The 19,999-nt window shown below is 34.7% G+C and overlaps 1 protein-coding gene across 8 annotated transcripts in view; it reads right to left on the minus strand.

The window, feature by feature from the left end:
- Positions 1–1,528: 1,528 nt before the first annotated feature.
- Positions 1,529–19,999, minus strand: part of FZD6 (frizzled class receptor 6) — a 32,360-nt gene continuing 13,889 nt past the window's right edge. For 6 of the 8 annotated variants that reach the window (XM_019711790.3, XM_019711789.3, XM_019711785.3 and 3 more), the window contains 5 exons: positions 11,809–12,005; positions 8,518–9,535; positions 5,664–5,812; positions 4,037–4,465; positions 1,529–3,024 (listed from right to left, as the gene is read on the minus strand). In XM_019711790.3, the coding sequence (XP_019567349.3) occupies positions 2,856–3,024; positions 4,037–4,465; positions 5,664–5,812; positions 8,518–9,535; positions 11,809–12,005 (1,962 nt within the window). In that variant the 3' untranslated portion in view covers positions 1,529–2,855. Of the gene's footprint in view, positions 3,025–4,036; positions 4,466–5,663; positions 5,813–8,517; positions 9,536–11,808; positions 12,006–12,345; positions 12,460–16,346; positions 16,782–19,999 lie in introns of those variants that run through there. The other 2 variants (XM_074316284.2, XM_088799015.1) reach the window with 2 other exon arrangements.

Here is a 19,999-nt window from a genome sequence, read left to right on the forward strand (position 1 = left end):
GTCTTCTTAGACTCCTCTTGGCTGTGACAGTTTCTCAGCCTTCATTTTTGACGATCTTGATAGTTTTGAGGAATATTGATCAGGTATTTTGTAAAATGTCCATCTCTTGGGCTTTATCTGACGTTTCTCTTGACTAGATGAGGCTATGGATTTGAGGGAGGAAGATCAAACAGGTCAAATGCCATTTTCATCACATCGTATGAAGGATATGACTTACCACTGTTGATGCTGACCTCCCTTACCCGGCTAAAGTAGTTTTTCTCCATTGTGAAATTATTCTCCTCTACCCTCTTTCCCTGCTGTATCTTTGGAAGGAAGTCACTATGTGCTGCCCAAACTTAAGGAGTGGAGAGTTATACTGCACCTCAAGGGCAGAGAATTTACATAAATCAGTTAAAAACATAGGAGTGTGATTGCTGGGTCAAATGGTAAGGCCATGTTTAGTTGTGTAGGAAAACTTCTCAGCTGTAGCATTTTACATTCCCATTAGCAATGAATGAGCGTTCCTGTTGCTCTGTACTGCACCAGAAAATTGGTATAGTCAGTTTTTAAAATTTAACCATTGTAATAGGTGTATAGAGGTATCTCGTTTTCCTTGATTTTTTTTTTTAAATTAGTTTCAGGTATATAAAATCTTTGGTGATCTTTTTAAGTTACATGAATATAACAAATCTATGCCTGGTAATTCAGGAGTAGCTCTGGATCTTTTTCTCTTGTCTGATATTTGTGGCAATTCTCGTTCCTGTATTGGGTTTTTGCATGCCTGATTATGTTTCCTTATGTGATGGACATTGTATTTGAAAAGTATTTGAAGAATATGTAGGATGACATTTTGTCCTGCAGGGAAGATTTTCACTTGCTTCTGCCTGGTGCCTGAGGGTACTACTAATACAGAACTACCTTATTCTAGTTCCAGGGTTAGAGAGTTTTCTAGTCCACCCAGATAACTTGAAGCAGGGTTGCTCTCCTTACAATTCGTCTCACTCCTAGAATACATCCCTTTGAGGTCACAACTCTAAGTGTAGAGTGGTGTGCCAGACTCCCTTCCCCCTGTCCTCCAGACTGTGAGGCAGTTAATAGCACTGTGCCACCTCTCGGCCACCTTTTCCAAATCATCAAATGCTCCCTGGGCAAAAAGAGCTCCAAATCTTGGCCTTGCAGTGTGAGTTTCTCTTCTCCTAAATCTTAGCCTGGCTATTTCTCATTATCTCATTAGATTTTTATTTTACTATTTTAAGGATGATATTATTTTATTTCCCACAGTCGAGAGTGATAGCAGAGTCCTCGGTTCCCTTTGCTTCACCCAATGCCCCAGATTTCCCACTGGCTTTAAAAATACGTAAATATGGCTGTAAATTTATACTTTGGGAAGAAATTGTCACAAATAAAAAAAAATAAAGAATCTGACTTTATTCTCCTTCTCAAGTTAAAATGAAACTTCTGGCTTATTAATCATTGAGCCACTAATCTGAAAACGTATACTACTTCCTGGGCCATAACCACTATACATAACAAATACACCACCATCTTTTATATAAGAAAATTTTATTACTGAAAAGATCACACAAAACAAAGTTTTTGTATACAAAGTTAACAAATGTGGGAGAGTTAATATTTACAACATTTTCCATACAGTACATGATAATTTTCTTTTTATGCTTTAACAGAATGCTAAGTAAAGAAAAAAACAAAAGCATCAGAAAACCTGTTCAAGGAATAATACTTAATTGGAAACAAAATTTTAATATTTTAAAATATGTCATGTAAAACACATTTTATCAGGACTACATTTTTTCCACTTGATTGGCACTAACATTGCTAATATACTTTTTAATATTCAGCAAAATCCTATTTAAGAGCAGAAATTAATTCTACATAATATCTGAGAAAGCTACTGCACAAACACAAAGCATCTACAGTATTTAAATGTTAAAAAACAAAAGTTAAAACAAAAGTATAAGCAAATGTAAATGGTCATAATAATACAATCTTGGGTGGTCATGAAACATTAAACACAGAAAATCAATTGCACTTGGCTTAATTTATAAAAGAGTAACGTTTCATCTACTAATCCTTCAGGACATTTTATTTTAAAATTACAGAAGGATCAGAAAGCAGCATCATACAATCAACATTGGACACTCTTTCAATAAGCACCTTATTTCAGTTGCATAAGGAGGCTGTGAAATTCCTAAAATAATGAGACTTTATAAAATTTACACACTGAGGATGATAAGGTAGAGTAAGTGGGTTTTTGTAGTGGAATAGCCATTATAATATCTTTTGGTGTATCAACTATTTTTTTAAACTACAAAAGAATACTATTTTTCAGTTTTCTTAGAAATTCAGTGTAAAAGCTACCAAAGTAGTGCCAAGATATTAGAATAACATAATAAAAATATTTCAATAGATTTTCCAGGATCTCTAAAAAAAGTTCAAATACATATAAACTTATTTTCAAATATATAAAAGAGATACAAGGATAAGTTTTAAATATTTCAGCAAAGAAAAATCTTAATATTATATCATAAAAGTGAAATAGCATTGTACACCTTAAAATACTTTTAACAAGAGTAGGATCTTCATAAATAGAGAAGGAGATTCCTCTAATTTCCTCCTCCCACACAATTTAAAAAATACTATTAACCCGCACATTTCTGTTTTTCAGGTATATTGTTATTGACCTCTATGTGAATGAATCATATTCTTCTCGGAATCTATTGTTTCCAGTGTAACTGCAGGCAATGTAGCTCTAAGTGCAAAAGAAGAATGCAATAGTGATTCTTATAAGACCATGTATTGGTCACCTCCAGTGTAACACAGATCCACTTCCAAGTAACGGGATAACCTGGTTTTCAAGTATCTGAGTGACTGCCAGTGCCCTGCTCTTTTCTAGCTCCTGAAGCCGAGTGAACGAGCAGTGAGGTGGAGCCCTTCAGGCTGCTTGGCTCTGAAGAACTGGGGACCTGCAAGCTGTTGCTCTGGACCAGGCCAGCTGCAGTAACATCACTTTTTGGAGTTACCCTAAGTGGAAGAAGGAAAGTTGACACACATACATACCAAAGCACGAATGTGACGCCAGATGTCCTGATAATTGCTATCCACTTTTCATGAGTTTTACTCCCAACCAGTGTCCACTTTTATCAAAGGATAATTCACTAAAACTCTTTATGTATACACGAATACCTCGAAACACAAATAATTGATTTTCAAATACATTTTTTGATAACGTTTATCAAGAACCACCCATGCATAGGCTGAGCATGGTGTCTCATGGGGAATACAATTAATGAGCCAGGATTCCTGCCCTCGGCTTGGCAAACTTTTTATTGATTTCTCACCATGGATCAGACACCGTGTAAGCTATTGGGAACACAAAGATAAATAACACCTCAACTCTCCCTTTCAGGAGTTTATAAATCTCCTTTCAAAAGCATGTATCTAATTACAATCCAGGTATGCAAAAGCTGCGAGAGAAACACAGAGAAGGTGCACTTAGCCTAGTTTGGGAGGGTGAGGTAAGACAAACCATGGTAACTGAAAGTAGTTAGTTGTCAGCATTCTGGTTAACTTGATGTTTACTTGTGTTTGGATCACCTATGACTATTTGGAAATATTCATTAAAGACAATGTTAACATCCTTTCATGTTCAGAAAGTAAAAACATAATCATCTTTGTGAAAATGGACAAATACCTTTTAGATGCTACTGTAATGCAGTACTAATGAGAACTTAGCCTATATTTCAGATGAATCTTAAACATTTACCTAAATATACGTGCAACCATAGAAATAAACAGTAGTGTTCTACGGTAGTTGAACAGCATACATGAAGGCTCTTCTCAAAGCTAAGAATTAAACTACGAAACAGCATATTTATAGGTTGAACTTAAACTCCTTAAATCCAAACTCCTTTGGATTAAGTGTATAAACCTGTCATCTCATAGAATGCCTTCTTTCCAACGTGTTATGCTTTAGTAAAAAATGTACAATGCAGTATTCAGGACAGTTTGGATTGAAGATAAAATCAAAGCTTACCTTCCTTCACTCCGCCCACTTTCAGATACACTGCTCTTGTCCTTCACATCGCCTGCCCGGCCCTTCCGGTCCGCCTGTTCCCCACAGAGTTTGGAGCTGGATACTGCTGGTGAGGCAGGTTCCCCACAGACCTGTTCTCTTGACTTGGGGGTGCTCATTCCGTCTTCTCTGACTTCCCTCACTGACGTTTCTGGAGAGGTTTGGATTTCTGGCAAAGTGTCTTGTCCTAAGTAATCGTGGTTAGTGATTGCTACAGCAGATGTGCCATGATTTGCCGAAGCTCCTGTGCTGGTTCCCATGGATTTGGAAATGACCTTCAGCTTATGTGAACTTGGTTTATAGTGCTTCTTTTTGTGTTTAACTTTAGAATTGTGCTTTAAGAAAAACTCACACGACTCCTGTAGTACTCTTCGACTTTCACTGATTGGACTATAAGAAAATCAAAGGAAAGGACTTACTTGGTAAATATTAAGTATTATAGTAGAAGCCATAAAGCATATCACCTATCTTGTGCTAAAAATCCTTATTCAATAAAGTTAGAAATTCTTTAAGAGTTATGTTATTTATAAAGTCTGGGATTATAACTACTTTGAGATATAAGTAGATTGCCATAAAGTGAAATCTTTTGTGCATACACTGTTAGTTGCTTTTGTCAGCACAATTAGAATGGTAAAGAATTAAATAGGCAAAATCAAAGGATGAGGGCAAGGAAACGAAACCAACATAAAGTAGGGGATTACCCGTATGTGTATCATATGTAAGTATATAAAAGTAAACCAGAAGAGAGAGGACACAAAATATAATTAGTGGTCTGCTTAAATTCAATTGTTTTCTTTCCAACATAAAGTTAGCCAGTTATACTGAAGTTGGTGTGGGTATGTAAATATGGGATAGACATATAATAATAGTGTAAAAAATGTAAAGTCCAGTTAAATGCAATTCTTCAGACTTCAAAAACTTATTTCTGAAAAGGTCTACAGTTCTGAAATTTTTATCACAAAAAAGTTCATTAGTCAAACCAGTGGGAAACAGTTTAAAAAACTCCATTTTATACTATTGGTAGTACATGGCATACAGTGTATGTAAATAACTAGCGTGAACTATTTACTCATAAATGTAAATCTACTATATTGTCATAAAATATTCCATAAGTTTGAATTTTTACCATCTTAGGCAAGGCAAATAAATGAAATTTTGAGTCAACACTTGTGTGTAATAAAATTTAAAAGTAGTAACTAATGATAACACATCACATCTGAATCATACTTTATACATTTCCTTACATATATTTGATCCCATTTAATTTTTTATCATTGCTAAGACAGAATAAAATGATTAAAAGCACTACATCCAAAATAATGAATCCAATGAAAACAATAACAATAATGGATATATTATAAGCCATGGAAAGAATATGTACATTTTACAAATCTTCCATTCGTATTTCCACAGAATAGTGTATGTCAAAGACTATTAAATGCATGCCAAAATAAAGCATCTCTCTCCATGAAAAAGATTTCCAAACTTGAAAAAACAGTCAATATAATAAACGGTATGATTTGAATAGTTTCTTTATGTTTGATCTATTTATTTTAAAACAATGTCAGATAATTCAATAGGTTCTTACTCTCTCTTGCGATTTCGTTTAAAAAACCCAGCCCATTCTGTGCATGTCTTTTTGCTTCCAACCCAGAAGACGGCAGAGATGCCAACAATTAATGTCATCAGATATTTTATCATAAATAAAGCCAATTCTGGTCGACTTTCTGTTTTTGCCTATAAAAAACAGTAATAAAATTTCAGTGATACATTCAAAGTGGAGAGAAGTCTACACAGTCAATGTAAAACTTGAACAAAAATATAAATTTTCAGTCTGTTTTATTATAAAATGTTTGGTATAACACAATATAATGAATAGTGCTTTAAGTTTAATACATTCCTTACCTAAGTTCCGAACAAAGAACCTTTATATGTGTGTCAAGATATATAGCTAGAAAAGGAAAAACACGTAAATATATTTAGGAAGGATGTCCTTCCTAATCTTGGCTTGATTTCCTGACCTTGTTCCCCTAGAAATACAGAAGCCTCTCATAATTGCCAAATATTTGCCTCTAAATATTTATCTATTTTATTTCACTTTAATCTACCACAAAAAAACACATTTAGACTCATTATTACAACATACTATTTTAGAGTCTTCACACACTGTTTACGTTTATGTTATAAAAACTTGGTTCGTTAGAGCAAAATAAGTATCAGAATAATGTGAAAATTTCATAAAATTTATTCATACTTTTCTTTCAAGCATAAACTTTCAAGTATTATTTTTTAAATGTTACCCAAATGTCAAAATACTATACATTCTGTATTATTTCTTGCTTTTTTCACTTACTAATATTACTTGGAGACCATTCTATATCAATAAAAATAGGGGTCTTCATTTATTTTTAAAGGCTATTCCACTGTGTATATGAACCATGATTTATTCAACTACCCCTATTAATGGATATTTAGGTTGTTTTCAACTTACTGCCATTGCAAACAATGTTGCAATGAGTATCTTTGTATGTATGTAATCACTCACATTTGTGAGCATATCCATCAATAAATTCCCGTAAGGGCAGGATCAAAGAGTATGTGCATTTTAGAATTATTATTATTATTTTTAAGCTTTTAAATTTATTTGTTAAGTGTGCTCCAACTCAAGGAGTTGTTTCAATCTAGTTGTGGAGGGCACAGCTCACCGGCCCATGTGGGGATCGAACTGGCAACCTTGTTGTTAAGAGCACCTTGCTCTAACCAACTGAGCTAACAGGCTGCCCCCGAGTATGTGCATTTTAAATAATGCTGTCAAATTGCTTTCCACAGAAGTTTGAACTAATTGAATAGCAAAGTCTGAAGTCTGAGAATGCATATTTTGCCAGTTCTACCAACATAGTGGCTATAAAACCTTTAGATGTTTGCCATGTCATAAGTAGAATATAATTTTATTATAATTTTAATTTGCATCTCTTACAACATTTTTTACATTAAGCTTTTTGATTTTCATTTTCTGTAAATGCTCTTCACAATCTTTTTTCATTTTTATATCTGATTGTTGGGTTTTTTTCTTACTGATCTATAGAAACTCTTTATAAGTTAAGGAAATTAGCCATTCAACTAGGATATGATGTGTGAATAAATTTTCCCAGTTGGTTTTCTGACTTTGATTATGATGGGGGTTTTTTGTGTGTGTTTTTGTTTTTGCCATGCAGAATCTTAAAAAAAAAAAAAAAATTATTTTACTTAGTCAAATTTAGTAATCTTTTCTTTTATAGTTCCTGAATTTTATATCATTCTTATAAAGTCTGCCTCCACTTTAAGTTTAGAATTTTCTCATTTTATCTTCTAATACTTTATAGTTTCTTTCTTTACATGAAACATAATTTTTAAAAATCATAGACCTTTAACTTTTTGGGCAATAATAGTTGTTTTTTTCTCCCAGTTTTCCCAAAATACTGAAGAATATAGGAGACATTTAACATATCAGGATCACTTTAAGACACAGCTCCGTTATTAAATATATAGTAAAAACAGCCTATTTGTAAAAACAGATAACTGACTACGGACAGTATGTAAGGTAAGTAAAACTATTATCCACATACATCAGTATATAAACTAGGTTCCACTATGTTAAAATGTAGTCACTTTCTAGAATATAAATTATTATGTAAAATACTTCAGCCCACACATTGCTTGATTTGATGCACTCTGATGATAGCACTCACATCAATATAATTAGTTAATATATACATATATTCAAGAAAAATGTATAAGATCTATTAAAAACAACAAAAAATTCTATTAAAAAAAAAACCTCAACTAAAATGCTTTTAAAATGTTCTATTTAAAAAAAATGTTCTATTTTTAGGGATTTACTTTTTTAATCTTAAAAACAGCACCTTTATACTAATCGTATTAATAAATGTCAAAGACATATGAAACACATTTTGTTTCAATTGTGCTTTTCAGTTAAGAAATGACAGGATGGTTTAGGTAAAAATCAAGTTCTGTTTTTATAAGCAAATACTCTGCAAAAAATTATAAGATAACACGATCAAATTAAATATACCCAAATAAGGTTTTCCTCTACTAACTAAAGAATTTAAAACAACTCCCAATTCAGCAGAAGTTACTTCTCTTTTTCTGCCCACTACAAAACCTACTCTTGTGACTCTTTTCTTCATTCCTATTAATCTGCCTTTGCAACCCAATGTAATTTTTAAAAGAATAGCTAACGGAGCCACTTTACTATTGTAATTGAAACTAAAAAACTTTGACAATTATCCCAGTTTCACCTGATACATTGGGAATCATTCCTATGTCCATTGGATTTCTCACCTGAAATCTAATTTTATGTTCATGACTAATTCAAGTTACTTTCAGGGAATATTTTCTAAGTTAATATTAAATCATGAAACAATACAAATGATAGCTTTTACCTGATAAGGACATGGGATGTGGTACTGACGACAATGGTCAGAGACCCAAGTTATCTCCCAGGTAATCCTATTTACTTGCTCATAGACGTAACACCCAAGAAGTGTCACTAATGGCACGAGATACAGGCCACTGAAGACTCCAATTCGAATCATAAATTTCTTTAGTTTCTCTTGGTTCCGGCCATCATGTTGTATAACTTGTCGAACGTGATTTAAGGAAATAATGCCAGCTAAAAGAAGAGATAGCCCGACAAACACACAAAAGCACAATGGCAAGAGTACAAAGTAACGAGAAGCATCCAAGTCATAAAGGCCGACAAAGCAAACTCCACTAATGTTGTCTCCCTCAACTTTGTTCATAGCAAGAAGCATAACAGTCAGAAAACCTGGTATTCCCCATGCAACAGCATGAAACCACACTGCTTTTTGTTCAATGGCTTCACAACTCCACTTTCTTCCTGCAGCTAAGAACCAAGTAATGGTAAGAATCACCCACCACACAGTGCCAGCCATTGTGAAAAAATACAAAAACATAAACAAAACGGTACAAGCCTTATTTTGAGAGCCTAGAACAACTGTATCACCAACTTCTAGCTTCTCATCTGCCTTATTGCAGGCTGTGCTATTGCCTAGCAAGAATCCAATAAAGTACATGAGAGATACGATGCTGTAACAGACAGAGTAATATATAATTGGTCTCTCTGGGTATCTGAATCTTTTAACATCAATTAAAAAAGTAAGGAATGTGAACAGAGTTGCACAAAGACAAAATATTGAAACTATTCCAATAAAACTTTTTGCAAACTCTAGCTCATCACTTTTAAAATACATGTTGGGGCATGGAGGCGCACATTGGTCAATTCCCAGAAACTTATAGCCTTGTCCCCCTGAAGTCTTAAGATGCCTTGGACACCAAATTCCAATGTCTCTTTGGATTTGTTCTGTTTTCTTCTGAGGACCAAGAAATTGTGTGTGTGGATCAAAAGTTACAGGAACAGTCTCATCACAGTATTGTAATCTGTAAAGATTATAAAAATGAAATATATAAGGTCGACATTTTTACTGAGTCATTATTTTAATGCTATGCTTTCCAACTATAAAATATTTCCTTATGCATTCATAACTAATAGGGAGACATACAAACCTAAATGGATTACAGGTTAGAGTTGGGTAGAAAGTTTTGAAGTTGACTAAAAACTTATGGTTGCTTATAAGGCTCCAAAACACTAAAATATATATTTAATACAAGGCAAGTGAACACAAAAATTCTCTTACTTAGAAAACAATGAATAATTTTAAAATAATTTCTTCTCTCAAGACTATAAAGGAAAAAAATTATCTTGACTGGTACTCTCCAGACAAAAAAGGTGTTAGCTTGTCTGTTTATAAACATAAGAAATATAAGTCTTGGGGAAATTAATTTTTATTATCTAATGTCCATGAGCAAAGTAGATAAACCACATGGTAAAGTGATGACCAAAATAACATCCTTTCCTGGATTGATAGGGTAAAGTTCAAGAGATATTTAAGTTCTTAAAGAAGGGCAAGAAGATCCTCAAGAGGCAGGCTGAGGACCAGCTTAACTCACATCACCGTTTTGTTTTGGTTTGGCTATTAGCCTCCCTTGTTTATGCATCACCTGAGTGGTACACAGGAGAATTTGTTCAGTGCAGAGCTTTATCACTGAGTTGAGTGTCTACATACCAGTATTATTCTGGAGAATCCACATGGTTTAAAAATTAGTGTGGGTTTTAATGAGAAAGCATTTCAAATATACTTTAGATAAGAATAGAAAATAATAAAACATACGCCCATAAAAAACACTCATGTATCTACCAGCTTTTCCAAATTTAATATTATGTCAGTTTTGCTTTATATCTTTTAAAATAAAGCAATGTAACATTATAGATATTGCTGGGACCCCTTTCTGGTTCTATTCTCTTTCCTCTCCCCAGAAATATTCATTATTACAAGGTCAGTTCTTATTCTCTTCACGTATTTTTAGTATTCTCATTATGTTATTTTCTAACTATAATGGTAAATAGTTGTTTCTCTGGTTTTGAACTTTATGTAAATGACATCATGTTGTATATATCACACTATAACTTCCTTTTTTTACTTAACACTATAATTTTTAGATTTATCCATATTGACAGATGTGGGTCAACTGCATTCATTTTATCAATTGTATGGTAGTATTCTTGAGTGTAAGTCCATCACAATGTAAGTAATCATTTTTACAATAGACTTTTAATCTTTTTCCCATTAAAAATATCAGGAATGCTATTTTTTTTATTTGTGATTTCTTATTTGTGTAGAAGTTTCTATGCAAGGGGATTTCCTAGGATATAGGGTATGAGCATCTTCATTTTTACTACATACAGTTGACCCTTAAACAACCTGGGTTTGAACCACACGGGTCTACTTACACATGGATTTTTTTCAACAAATACTGTACATGTATTTTCTTAATAACATTTTCTTTTCTGTAGCTTATTTTATTGTCAGAATATAGTATGTAATACATATTACAAAATATGTATTAACTGACTGTTTATCTCATTGGTAAGGCTTCTGGTCAACAGTAGGCCATATTAGTATTACGTTTTTGGGGAGTCAAAAGTTATATGCAGATTTTCTGTGACATGGGGGGGTGGGGTCAGTGACCCTACCCTGATGCATTGTTCAAAGGTCAACTGTATTACTCAATTGTTCTTGAAAATGACTATGCATCTACCAGAAGTATATGAGTTCCAAAAAGGTTCTAGTTTCTTCAGTTTACAGATAAATAAACATAAAGGTAGCCAGCTTCCTTCCCAGATTTATTATGTGAGGTCTCATTATGTCAGTAGAATATTTCAAATTACAAGCTCCCAATGTCTAGAGAATAGGAGACAAAGAAATTGATCAAGAGTACTGTGCAATAGGGTCAGTGAATTGATAATAAGGTTCCTGTGCCAGTTATGGTCAAAGGCACCATTACATGTTTTCATTGACGACACACCTCTCCTTTGTTAGAGCTCGCATAGTTGTATATTTGCATTTACTTGTATAATTATTTGAATATTTTTCATTCCTTCCACCCCATTGTAAGTTCCCTGGGAACCAAGTCTGTTTTTGCTCACCACTCTGTCCACAACACGTATCACCACAGTGCCTGGCGTATATTAAGTGTGCAATAAACATTTATTGAATTAAATAATGAAAGCCTGTCACTAACATTCTGGAAAGCTAACACCAATATAAAATATAAAATATTATTAGTAGCTTTCAGTCGGAAATGTCATTTACCTGTCACATTTTAGTTCCTCGGGCCATTGGATCCCAAAAGTGTCAATTATTTTTTTGCAGTCAGAATATACTTTTTCACAAAATTTACGACAAGGTGGAACTACATGGATTTGCTCTGTGCAGGTTGGTACAAAAGCTTTGCAAAGGAAAGTTTCAACATTTGGTGAACATTCCAGATTTGCAAGAGGAAGAAAAAGCTATTAAGAAATACAACAAGATAAGGTTAGAAAACATTTTAATAACAAATGAGAGAAATTTACTTATTTGCTGTCTAAAGTGTATATACATTTTAACTTATACTCCAAAAGAATCTTTAAGTATCACTCTCCATACAATCAAATTTTGTTTAGTCCGCTAGAGATCATTTTGTTAAAATCTGTTAGACTTAGGTACTTTCACACACAATGCAGTATTATTATTTTATTCAATTATACATTTTTCAAGAAGACAGGCTAAATCAGCAAATCAAAAGCATGAGTTAATTGCTAGGTAAAATAAGTTATATAAATGCTCAATTTATAAGTAATGTTGAAATACCTTAACACTATTCTGGGCATTCTGGAGAAGAAGGCAATGTTTGGGGCAGAGGGAACAGACAAAGGTGCGAAGATCACAAGACCATGGTGCATTCAGGGCAAAATGTCCAGTGTGACTAGAATATAGGTCAAAGAGGTGGAGTCAGGGACAGACTAGAGAGAGAGGAGACTGGAGAGGTATGCCGGACCTGATCGTGGGGAGCACAAACGGCACGCTAAGTTGCTTGGATTTTAAAATAAAGAAATGGGATACTATTGGAGAGTTTTAAGCAGGAAGTGAGGCTAGAGTCTGACAGCTGAGTGTGAATCCTAGGTCCACACTTACTGGCTATGTAACTTTGGCAAGCTATTTAACTTCTCTGTCTTAAGTTTCTACATCTGTAAAATGGCAATAATAATCGTACGTATCTATCTCGTAAGATTGCTATGAATACTAAGTTAATAAACGTCAGTACTCAATAAATGTTAGTTATTGTGATGATTATACTTTAGAGTACAGGGATGGGTTCTGGATAAACATGGTATACCATGTTTCCCAGAAAATAAGACCTGGCCGGACCATCAGCTCTAATGCGTCTTTTGGAGCAAAAATTAATATAAGACCCGGTCCTATTTTAATATAATATAAGACTGGGTAATATAATATAATATAATTAATACAATACAATATAATATAATATAATACCGGATCTGATATAATATAATACAATATAATACCGGGTCTTATATTGATTTTTGCTCTAAAAGATGCATTAGAGCTGATGGTCCGGCTAGGTCTTATTTTCGAGGAAACACGGTATTGACCACATATGTTTTTCATTCCCTTTTTTCCTCACTAAAATGACAATGAAGGAAAAAAAGGTATTACTCCATTAGTAAATGAACAGGATAGATTACATTAGTGTATTTGAGTTTTCCAAAGAACAAAAACGAAACATCTAAAAAGAAAGTCCCAAAACTTTCGAGTGACAGAAAGCTATTGGGGAGTGAGAGGTGACTTAATTGGACGTGGAGGTGGATTACAAAGGAGAAGTGGAGGGAGAATGAGCTCATTTGCCCTACAGAATCTGAAAGTCTCAGTTCTTTTAGGCACCAAGCAGCATAAAAGGCTAAAACTGGGGGATGTTTACAGATCAGTTTCTCTCTATATCATCACTGCACCGGCACCCTGGGCAGCCAGATGACCACCAAATCCTACCAGAGTTGTTTCCAGCAGAAATGAAGCTTGGGATATCAGGCACAGAGGCGGGCAGAGATACAGCGCAGTGAGAAGAGGTTGAGCTGGGTAACAGTCTATCTAGGAAAAGTGATGCTCTCACTTTCCTTTGCCTGCTCTGTTCCTAAAAGGTTGGAAGACAGGCATATACCACCATCCCCAATCTTTGAAAAAACTCAAGTCTTGGGGGGAAAGATCTCTACATATTTGACAATGAAAAAGCTTGAGTTTACCTTACTATGAAGCCCACCAGTAACAAGCCCCACTTATGCACACGAAGCTTTTCAATGCTCCACACAAATACAAATAGGCGGCCAAGGAGCATCAGGCATTTGAAGGAAGTCTTATGCAAGACAGAGACAAAAACAAGCAAGCAGAGAAAACAGAGATTATGCAGCAAACAGAAGAAAACAAAACAAAATAAATCACAAAACAAACAAAAACATTAATATCTTTAATGAGAAGCTATTGCACCCATTAAAAAAGAATAGAATGCTGTGGAAAATTAAAATAGTAAGACAGCTGAAATACAAAACTCTGTAGAAGGATTAGAAGATAAAGCTGAGGGAAGAAATGGACAATTAGAGAGAAAATCCTCCCAATCAGAAGATCAGTCTAAGTGTACAACACCTGACTAAGTGGGTTTCAGAAAGAAACAACAGGGAAAATACGGATGGGGTGATAATCAAATAAAGAACATAAGAACATTTCTCAAAACAGAAGGATACTAGTCTTCAAAATGAAAAGGCTGGCATCACACTTTGCAATCCTACTACTAAAACATTGTTGGGCTAAAACTCCAGTCAATTGCTCTTTTACAGGGATCTCTCACATTCTCCTGTCTTTTCAAACCTCCAATTCCACACCCTATCCTCTCAGTTGATGATTTTGTTCCTAGTTCACTGAGAAAACAAAACAATCAGATAATTTCCTTATCTTCTAACTAAATATACCAACATACCTACAACTTGTCTACATTCTCTGCCTTCTCTATTTCAATGGATGAACAATTTGAACTAATCAACCAAGTCCTCCATTTGTACACTGCAACCTCCCCACTTGACGAGCCAAGGACTTTGCTTCTGCAATTGTCTACTTTTCTTGCAATAATTTCCCCACTCTATCTACAGTGATTCCTCCATCAGATAAACTTGCTCTATTATTTCTCTCTCTCTCTCTCTCTCTCTCTCTCTCTCTCTCTCTCTCTCCCTCTCTCTCTCTCACACACACACACACTCACACCCCAAATAGTATCTTTCCTTGACTCCATATCACAATCCCCATCCAACCATTGTTCCATTTTCCTATTCCTTTATGAAAAAATCCTCAAAATAGTTGTCTATACTCACTTTCTCCAATTCCATTCTTCCCATTCCCTCTTGAACACACTCTCCAATCAGGTTTTGTTTGTCCCCACACTCCAATGAAAACTGCTTGTCAAAGTCACCATAAACTCCACCTTGTCAAATTTAATGGTAAATTCTGAGTCCCTCATCCTACTCAAATTTTAATGACATTTGACATAGTGGATCCTGCCCTCCTCCCAAGATATATGTATATATATTTTTTACTTGGCTTCTAGGATATCTATTGCCCTGGATTTCTATCTATCTCACTGGCTGTTCATTTTCTGATCTGCTTCTGTTTCCCAATTCTAAATATTGAATTGCCCCAGAATGCAATCATCAGACCTCTTCCCAATCTATGCTCACTCCTCAGGAGAAACTCATCCAGAACCATGGTATTAAATACCAACCATACATGAATTCCCAAATTTATTTCTGGTCCCCATATCTCCTGTAAACCCTAGACTTTGGAAGTCGGGAATTGGAATGCCAGATTATGTGATATTTTGAGCATCTCGGAAAATTGCTGCTAGGTGTCTGACAAGTCTGTTAGGACATCTGAAAAAAGTTACCAACAGGTACATAGAAAACAAAGCAAATGGGGAAAAATGCAACGACTCCATTAACTATGGGAGTGGGTAATGCGTTAAAGAAATTAATGTAATCAAAGTATACTTCTTGACTTTATAGTGTACGATATTTAATACTCCTAGTAATGTTAGCACTGACTATTGATTTAACCAAAAATTGTATTAGGTTGGGAGGAGAAATAAAAGTGGTGAAGTAAGAGAAATAAATTATCAACTACCATAATAGAAAAGAATAAACAGATACTATCTGAAGTCCTGAACTGATGAATCAATAAATTAACAGACTAAACATACTAGTTAGAGTACAGTAAGTCCTCACTTAACGTCGTCGATAGGTTTTGTGACTTTAAGTGAAACAACGTAAAACCAATTTTTATCACTGGCTAATTGACATAAACAAGACAGGTTCCTATGGCATCTCATCAACATAACGAAACAATGTTGAACAAAACTACGTTATTCAAGGAATTGATATTTCTTACTGTATAGCCTACATATCAGAAGAACACCTAAAAGAGTTCAAAGTGGCTTTCTTTGGGAAATGGGAATGGAGAAGGGTAGGCTGCTATTTTTCTCTTAAAAGCTTTTAATATAGAGGGTTTTTCAGCTTTATTCAGGTATAAATGATATACGATAAACTGAACATGTATAAAGTGTACAATTTGATGGGTTTTGAAAGCATTATCACAACCAAGGTAACAAATACATCCATCATCACCAAGTTTCTTCTTGCCCCTTAATAATCCCTCCCTTCTCTCTTTCCTCTCACACCTCACCCCCAGTAACCCCCCACCCCGGCAACCACTCACTTTTGTCACTATACAGTGGTATTTTCTGGAATTTTACATACATAAAATCATGGAGTATGTCCTTTTTTTGTCTGGCTTCCTTCATTCAGCATCATTATTTTGAGATTCATCCATGTTGTTCCGTGTATCAATAGTTCATTCGTTTTAGTTGCTGAGTTGTATTCCATTGTACGGTTATGCCATAATTTATCTATTCACCTACTGATGGACAATTTGAAGTGTCCGTGGGACATTAGCGTGTGGGTTTCCATCTACTACATAGCAGGTAGTGCAGGAGAGCTATGTAGGTGAAAGACTTTACGTTAAGGATATATATTTGGAAGTCATCATTATAAAAATGATGAATTACATTACCTAAAGAGGACATGTAGAATAAGAGAAGATGAAAATTCTGATTCAAGGGGAACTGCACTGAACGTACATATTAACATCTCCTTCCTCTCCAAATGCCATTGAAATGAGAGAGAAGGTTTAAAGATAAAAAATAAAATAAAACCTATAGCTACACCAAAAAAAAAACAGGGAACGGTCTCATCAGTGAACTACATAAACTTCGAGGAATTTCTGGAAGACAAAAAGAAGGAATGAGGATTTTTGCTTCTAGTGGTATGACCAACTAAGTATCTCCTGCCATAAAACGTTTAGATTCTAGATAAACTGCAACAAATACACTTTAAAATGGATTGCTGAGCACTGTATACACCTAATAAAGTAGTATAAAATATGTAAATTAAAAAGCAGCAAAACTACAAGGAGAACTGGACAATTCTATGATCGCAAAGAGAAAGAAATTTCAATTCATATTTCTTAAAAAATGTAAGGTTACGCAGACAAAAAAATAATATGAGATATGATTACACAAAAATTAACAAGTCTGATTTAAAGGGCACATACAGAACCCACACCCAACAATTAGAGCCAACAGCTTTAGAGGACATTGGAGCAGTGGAGAGTTCACCCTGTCCTGAAGGGGCAAAGTGACTGAGCAAAGACAGGCTGTCACAGTTGGCATTATGTCTCCCTTATTTGAATGATGCTGAGACCTGACCCTTGCCACTTAACAGGAGCTTGTTGGAAAGCAAACAGCAGAGAACTGTCTCAATTTTCTCTCTCCCGAGGGGGAGAATGCCCAGGCTGTGTGAGTATCCTCCTCTGGAACTGAGATGAAACAAGGAGAGGCATGGGCAACGGGGTAGTATTTACTTCTTTGTTTACTGTCCCAAATAAATCTAGTTCCTAAAATTTTTGAGTGTCTGGTAATTAGATCCCATGGCAGAAAGAATTAAAATATACTGTGTTTAATATCCTTCTAACTCAGAAGCCAGATTGCAGCAGCTATGATAAACTGATGGTGAGCACTTAAGAACTATTATTGTCCAGTGTGAGGGCAGGGAAAATAAAAGTGACACGTGTAGTTTTGCTATATTAAAATAATTTTCTTCCAGAGTGCCAACACTGGTTAAGTTAAAAATGTTGATATTCATACAATCTGCAGAAGATAAATCAGATGTTGAAAACTCAAATACCTTCAGAGACTAGGCAGGTAAATTTGAGGGGGTATAAAATACTAGGGAATAGTTAGGCTGCTACCCAACTCCATCAGATGTTATTTGGGAATGTGGCCCAGAACCGTCAGATATATCAATTTTCATAAGAAAACAGAATCTGAATTTTTATGTGAAATCACCGAAGTTTTAAATTGTCACCTTTATTTTTAATTTTTTCCAAATCACAACATCTGTATTTTATTTCACCATCCCCTGAAATCCCAAAACAAGCTTCTGCCAGGGAAAAATCCGCGGGTAATGAGACTTATTTTAGTCAGTCTTCATCATAAGCAGCTGGGATTTTTAAAAGTGATACAGGAAGCTCACAAGATATGTTGTCAAACAGAAATTTTGTCACTTTAATAATAAACATTTAAATACTATGCAGGACAAACAAAACATGTCTTTAGGTCTGATCCAGTGTGGGCCACGAACTTTCAAATTCTGTTGCGAACTAATAGACATAAAGAATTTCAGACTTGGAATGGACCTGAGATGACTTTTAAGTGTATTATTTTCAAAGTGTGTGTGTGCGTGTGTGTGTGTGCGTGTGTGTGTGCGTGTGTGTGTGTTTTGCCAAGGAATGCTTTCTTTAAATAAGAGGTTACAAAGAAGCCTGATATATTAGATAAATAAAAGCACTGCTGCTCTGGCCTAAAGAGGAAGCCCTCCCTCTGAGATACCTCTCACTGCTCCCCTTTCCCACCAGTGACCTCAAAGTACCTCCAAAGATCACAGTTTGAAACCACTGACCTAATCCAAAGCCTCAAATTACAAGTGAGAAAAGGCCATCCAATTTCTTATTGAAATTGTTGAAATCCCAAAATCTGTCTGAATTTAAATTTAAGTACTCTTATTCCTCATCTAATGCTAATTTTACCAATACTATATAGCTACTGATATTAAATCAGAACTTTGATTTATTCAGCACTTAACCATTAGCTGGGCACTGTGCTTTTTCGTATACCAATTCTTTTTACAACAATCCTGCGAGATAGGTATTCTTAGGCCCACCTTACAAATGAAGAATCTAAGGCTCTAAGAGGTAAAATAACTTTTAAAGAGTCACATGTGTAGTAAGTGGTAATCAGGATATGAACTGGGGTCCGTATGAATTCAGACTATATCCTCTTTAGCCCTGACACTATACTGCCACCCAGTTCTCCCTGAAAATTACCCTTCCCCAAAGCACAAGACAGGCACGAAGGTCAATAAGGATGAAGGAGGTGAAAAAAAGTGTACTCGGAAAATTGTAAGACGTTGAAGAAAGAAATTGAAGAAGATACAAATAAATGAAAGCATATACCATGCTCGTGGATAGGAAGAATTAACATCATTGAAATGTCCATACTACCCAAAGCAATCTATAGATTCAATGCAATCAAAACATCAATGGCATTTTTTCACAGAATTAGAACAAGTAATTTAGATTTGTTCTTAAATTTGTATGGAACCACAAAAGACCCCAAATAGCCAAAGCAATGTTGAGAAAGAAGAACAAAACTGGAGGTATCATGCTACCTAATATCAAACTATACTACAAGGCTATAGCAATTAAAACAGTATGGTACTGGTATAAAAACGGATACACAGATCAATGGAACAGAATAGAGAATACAGAAATAAACCTATGCCTGTATGGTCAAATAAACTATGATAAAGGAGGCAAGAATATACAACGGGGTAAAGATAGTCTATTAAATAAAACTGGACAAATACATGCAAAAAAATGAAATCGGACCACCTTCTTACATAAGAATAAACTCAAAATGGATTAGACTTAAATGTAAGACCTGAAACTATAAAACTTGTAGAAGAAAACAGGAAGAAGAAAACTCTTAGCAGTAAACTCTCTGACACTGCTTTTAGTAATATTTTTTCTTATATATCTCCTTGAGCAAGGGAAACAAACAAACAAACAAACCAATAGGACTACATCAAACTAAAGTTTTTGCACAGCAAAGGAAACCATCAACAAAATGAAAAGTCAATCTATTAAATGGGAGAAGATATTCACCGATAATATATCTGATAAGGAGTTAATATCCAAAATTTATGAAGAACTCATACAACTTAACACCAAAAATGACAAACAATCTAAATTAAAAATGAGAAGAGGACCTGAATAAACATTTCTCCAAAGAGGA

The sequence above is a fragment of the Rhinolophus sinicus genome, chromosome 6 (assembly GCF_057876585.1).
Source record: "Rhinolophus sinicus isolate RSI-liver-muscle chromosome 6, RSI-T2T, whole genome shotgun sequence".
In the NCBI taxonomy this organism is placed as follows: Eukaryota; Metazoa; Chordata; class Mammalia; order Chiroptera; family Rhinolophidae; genus Rhinolophus; species Rhinolophus sinicus.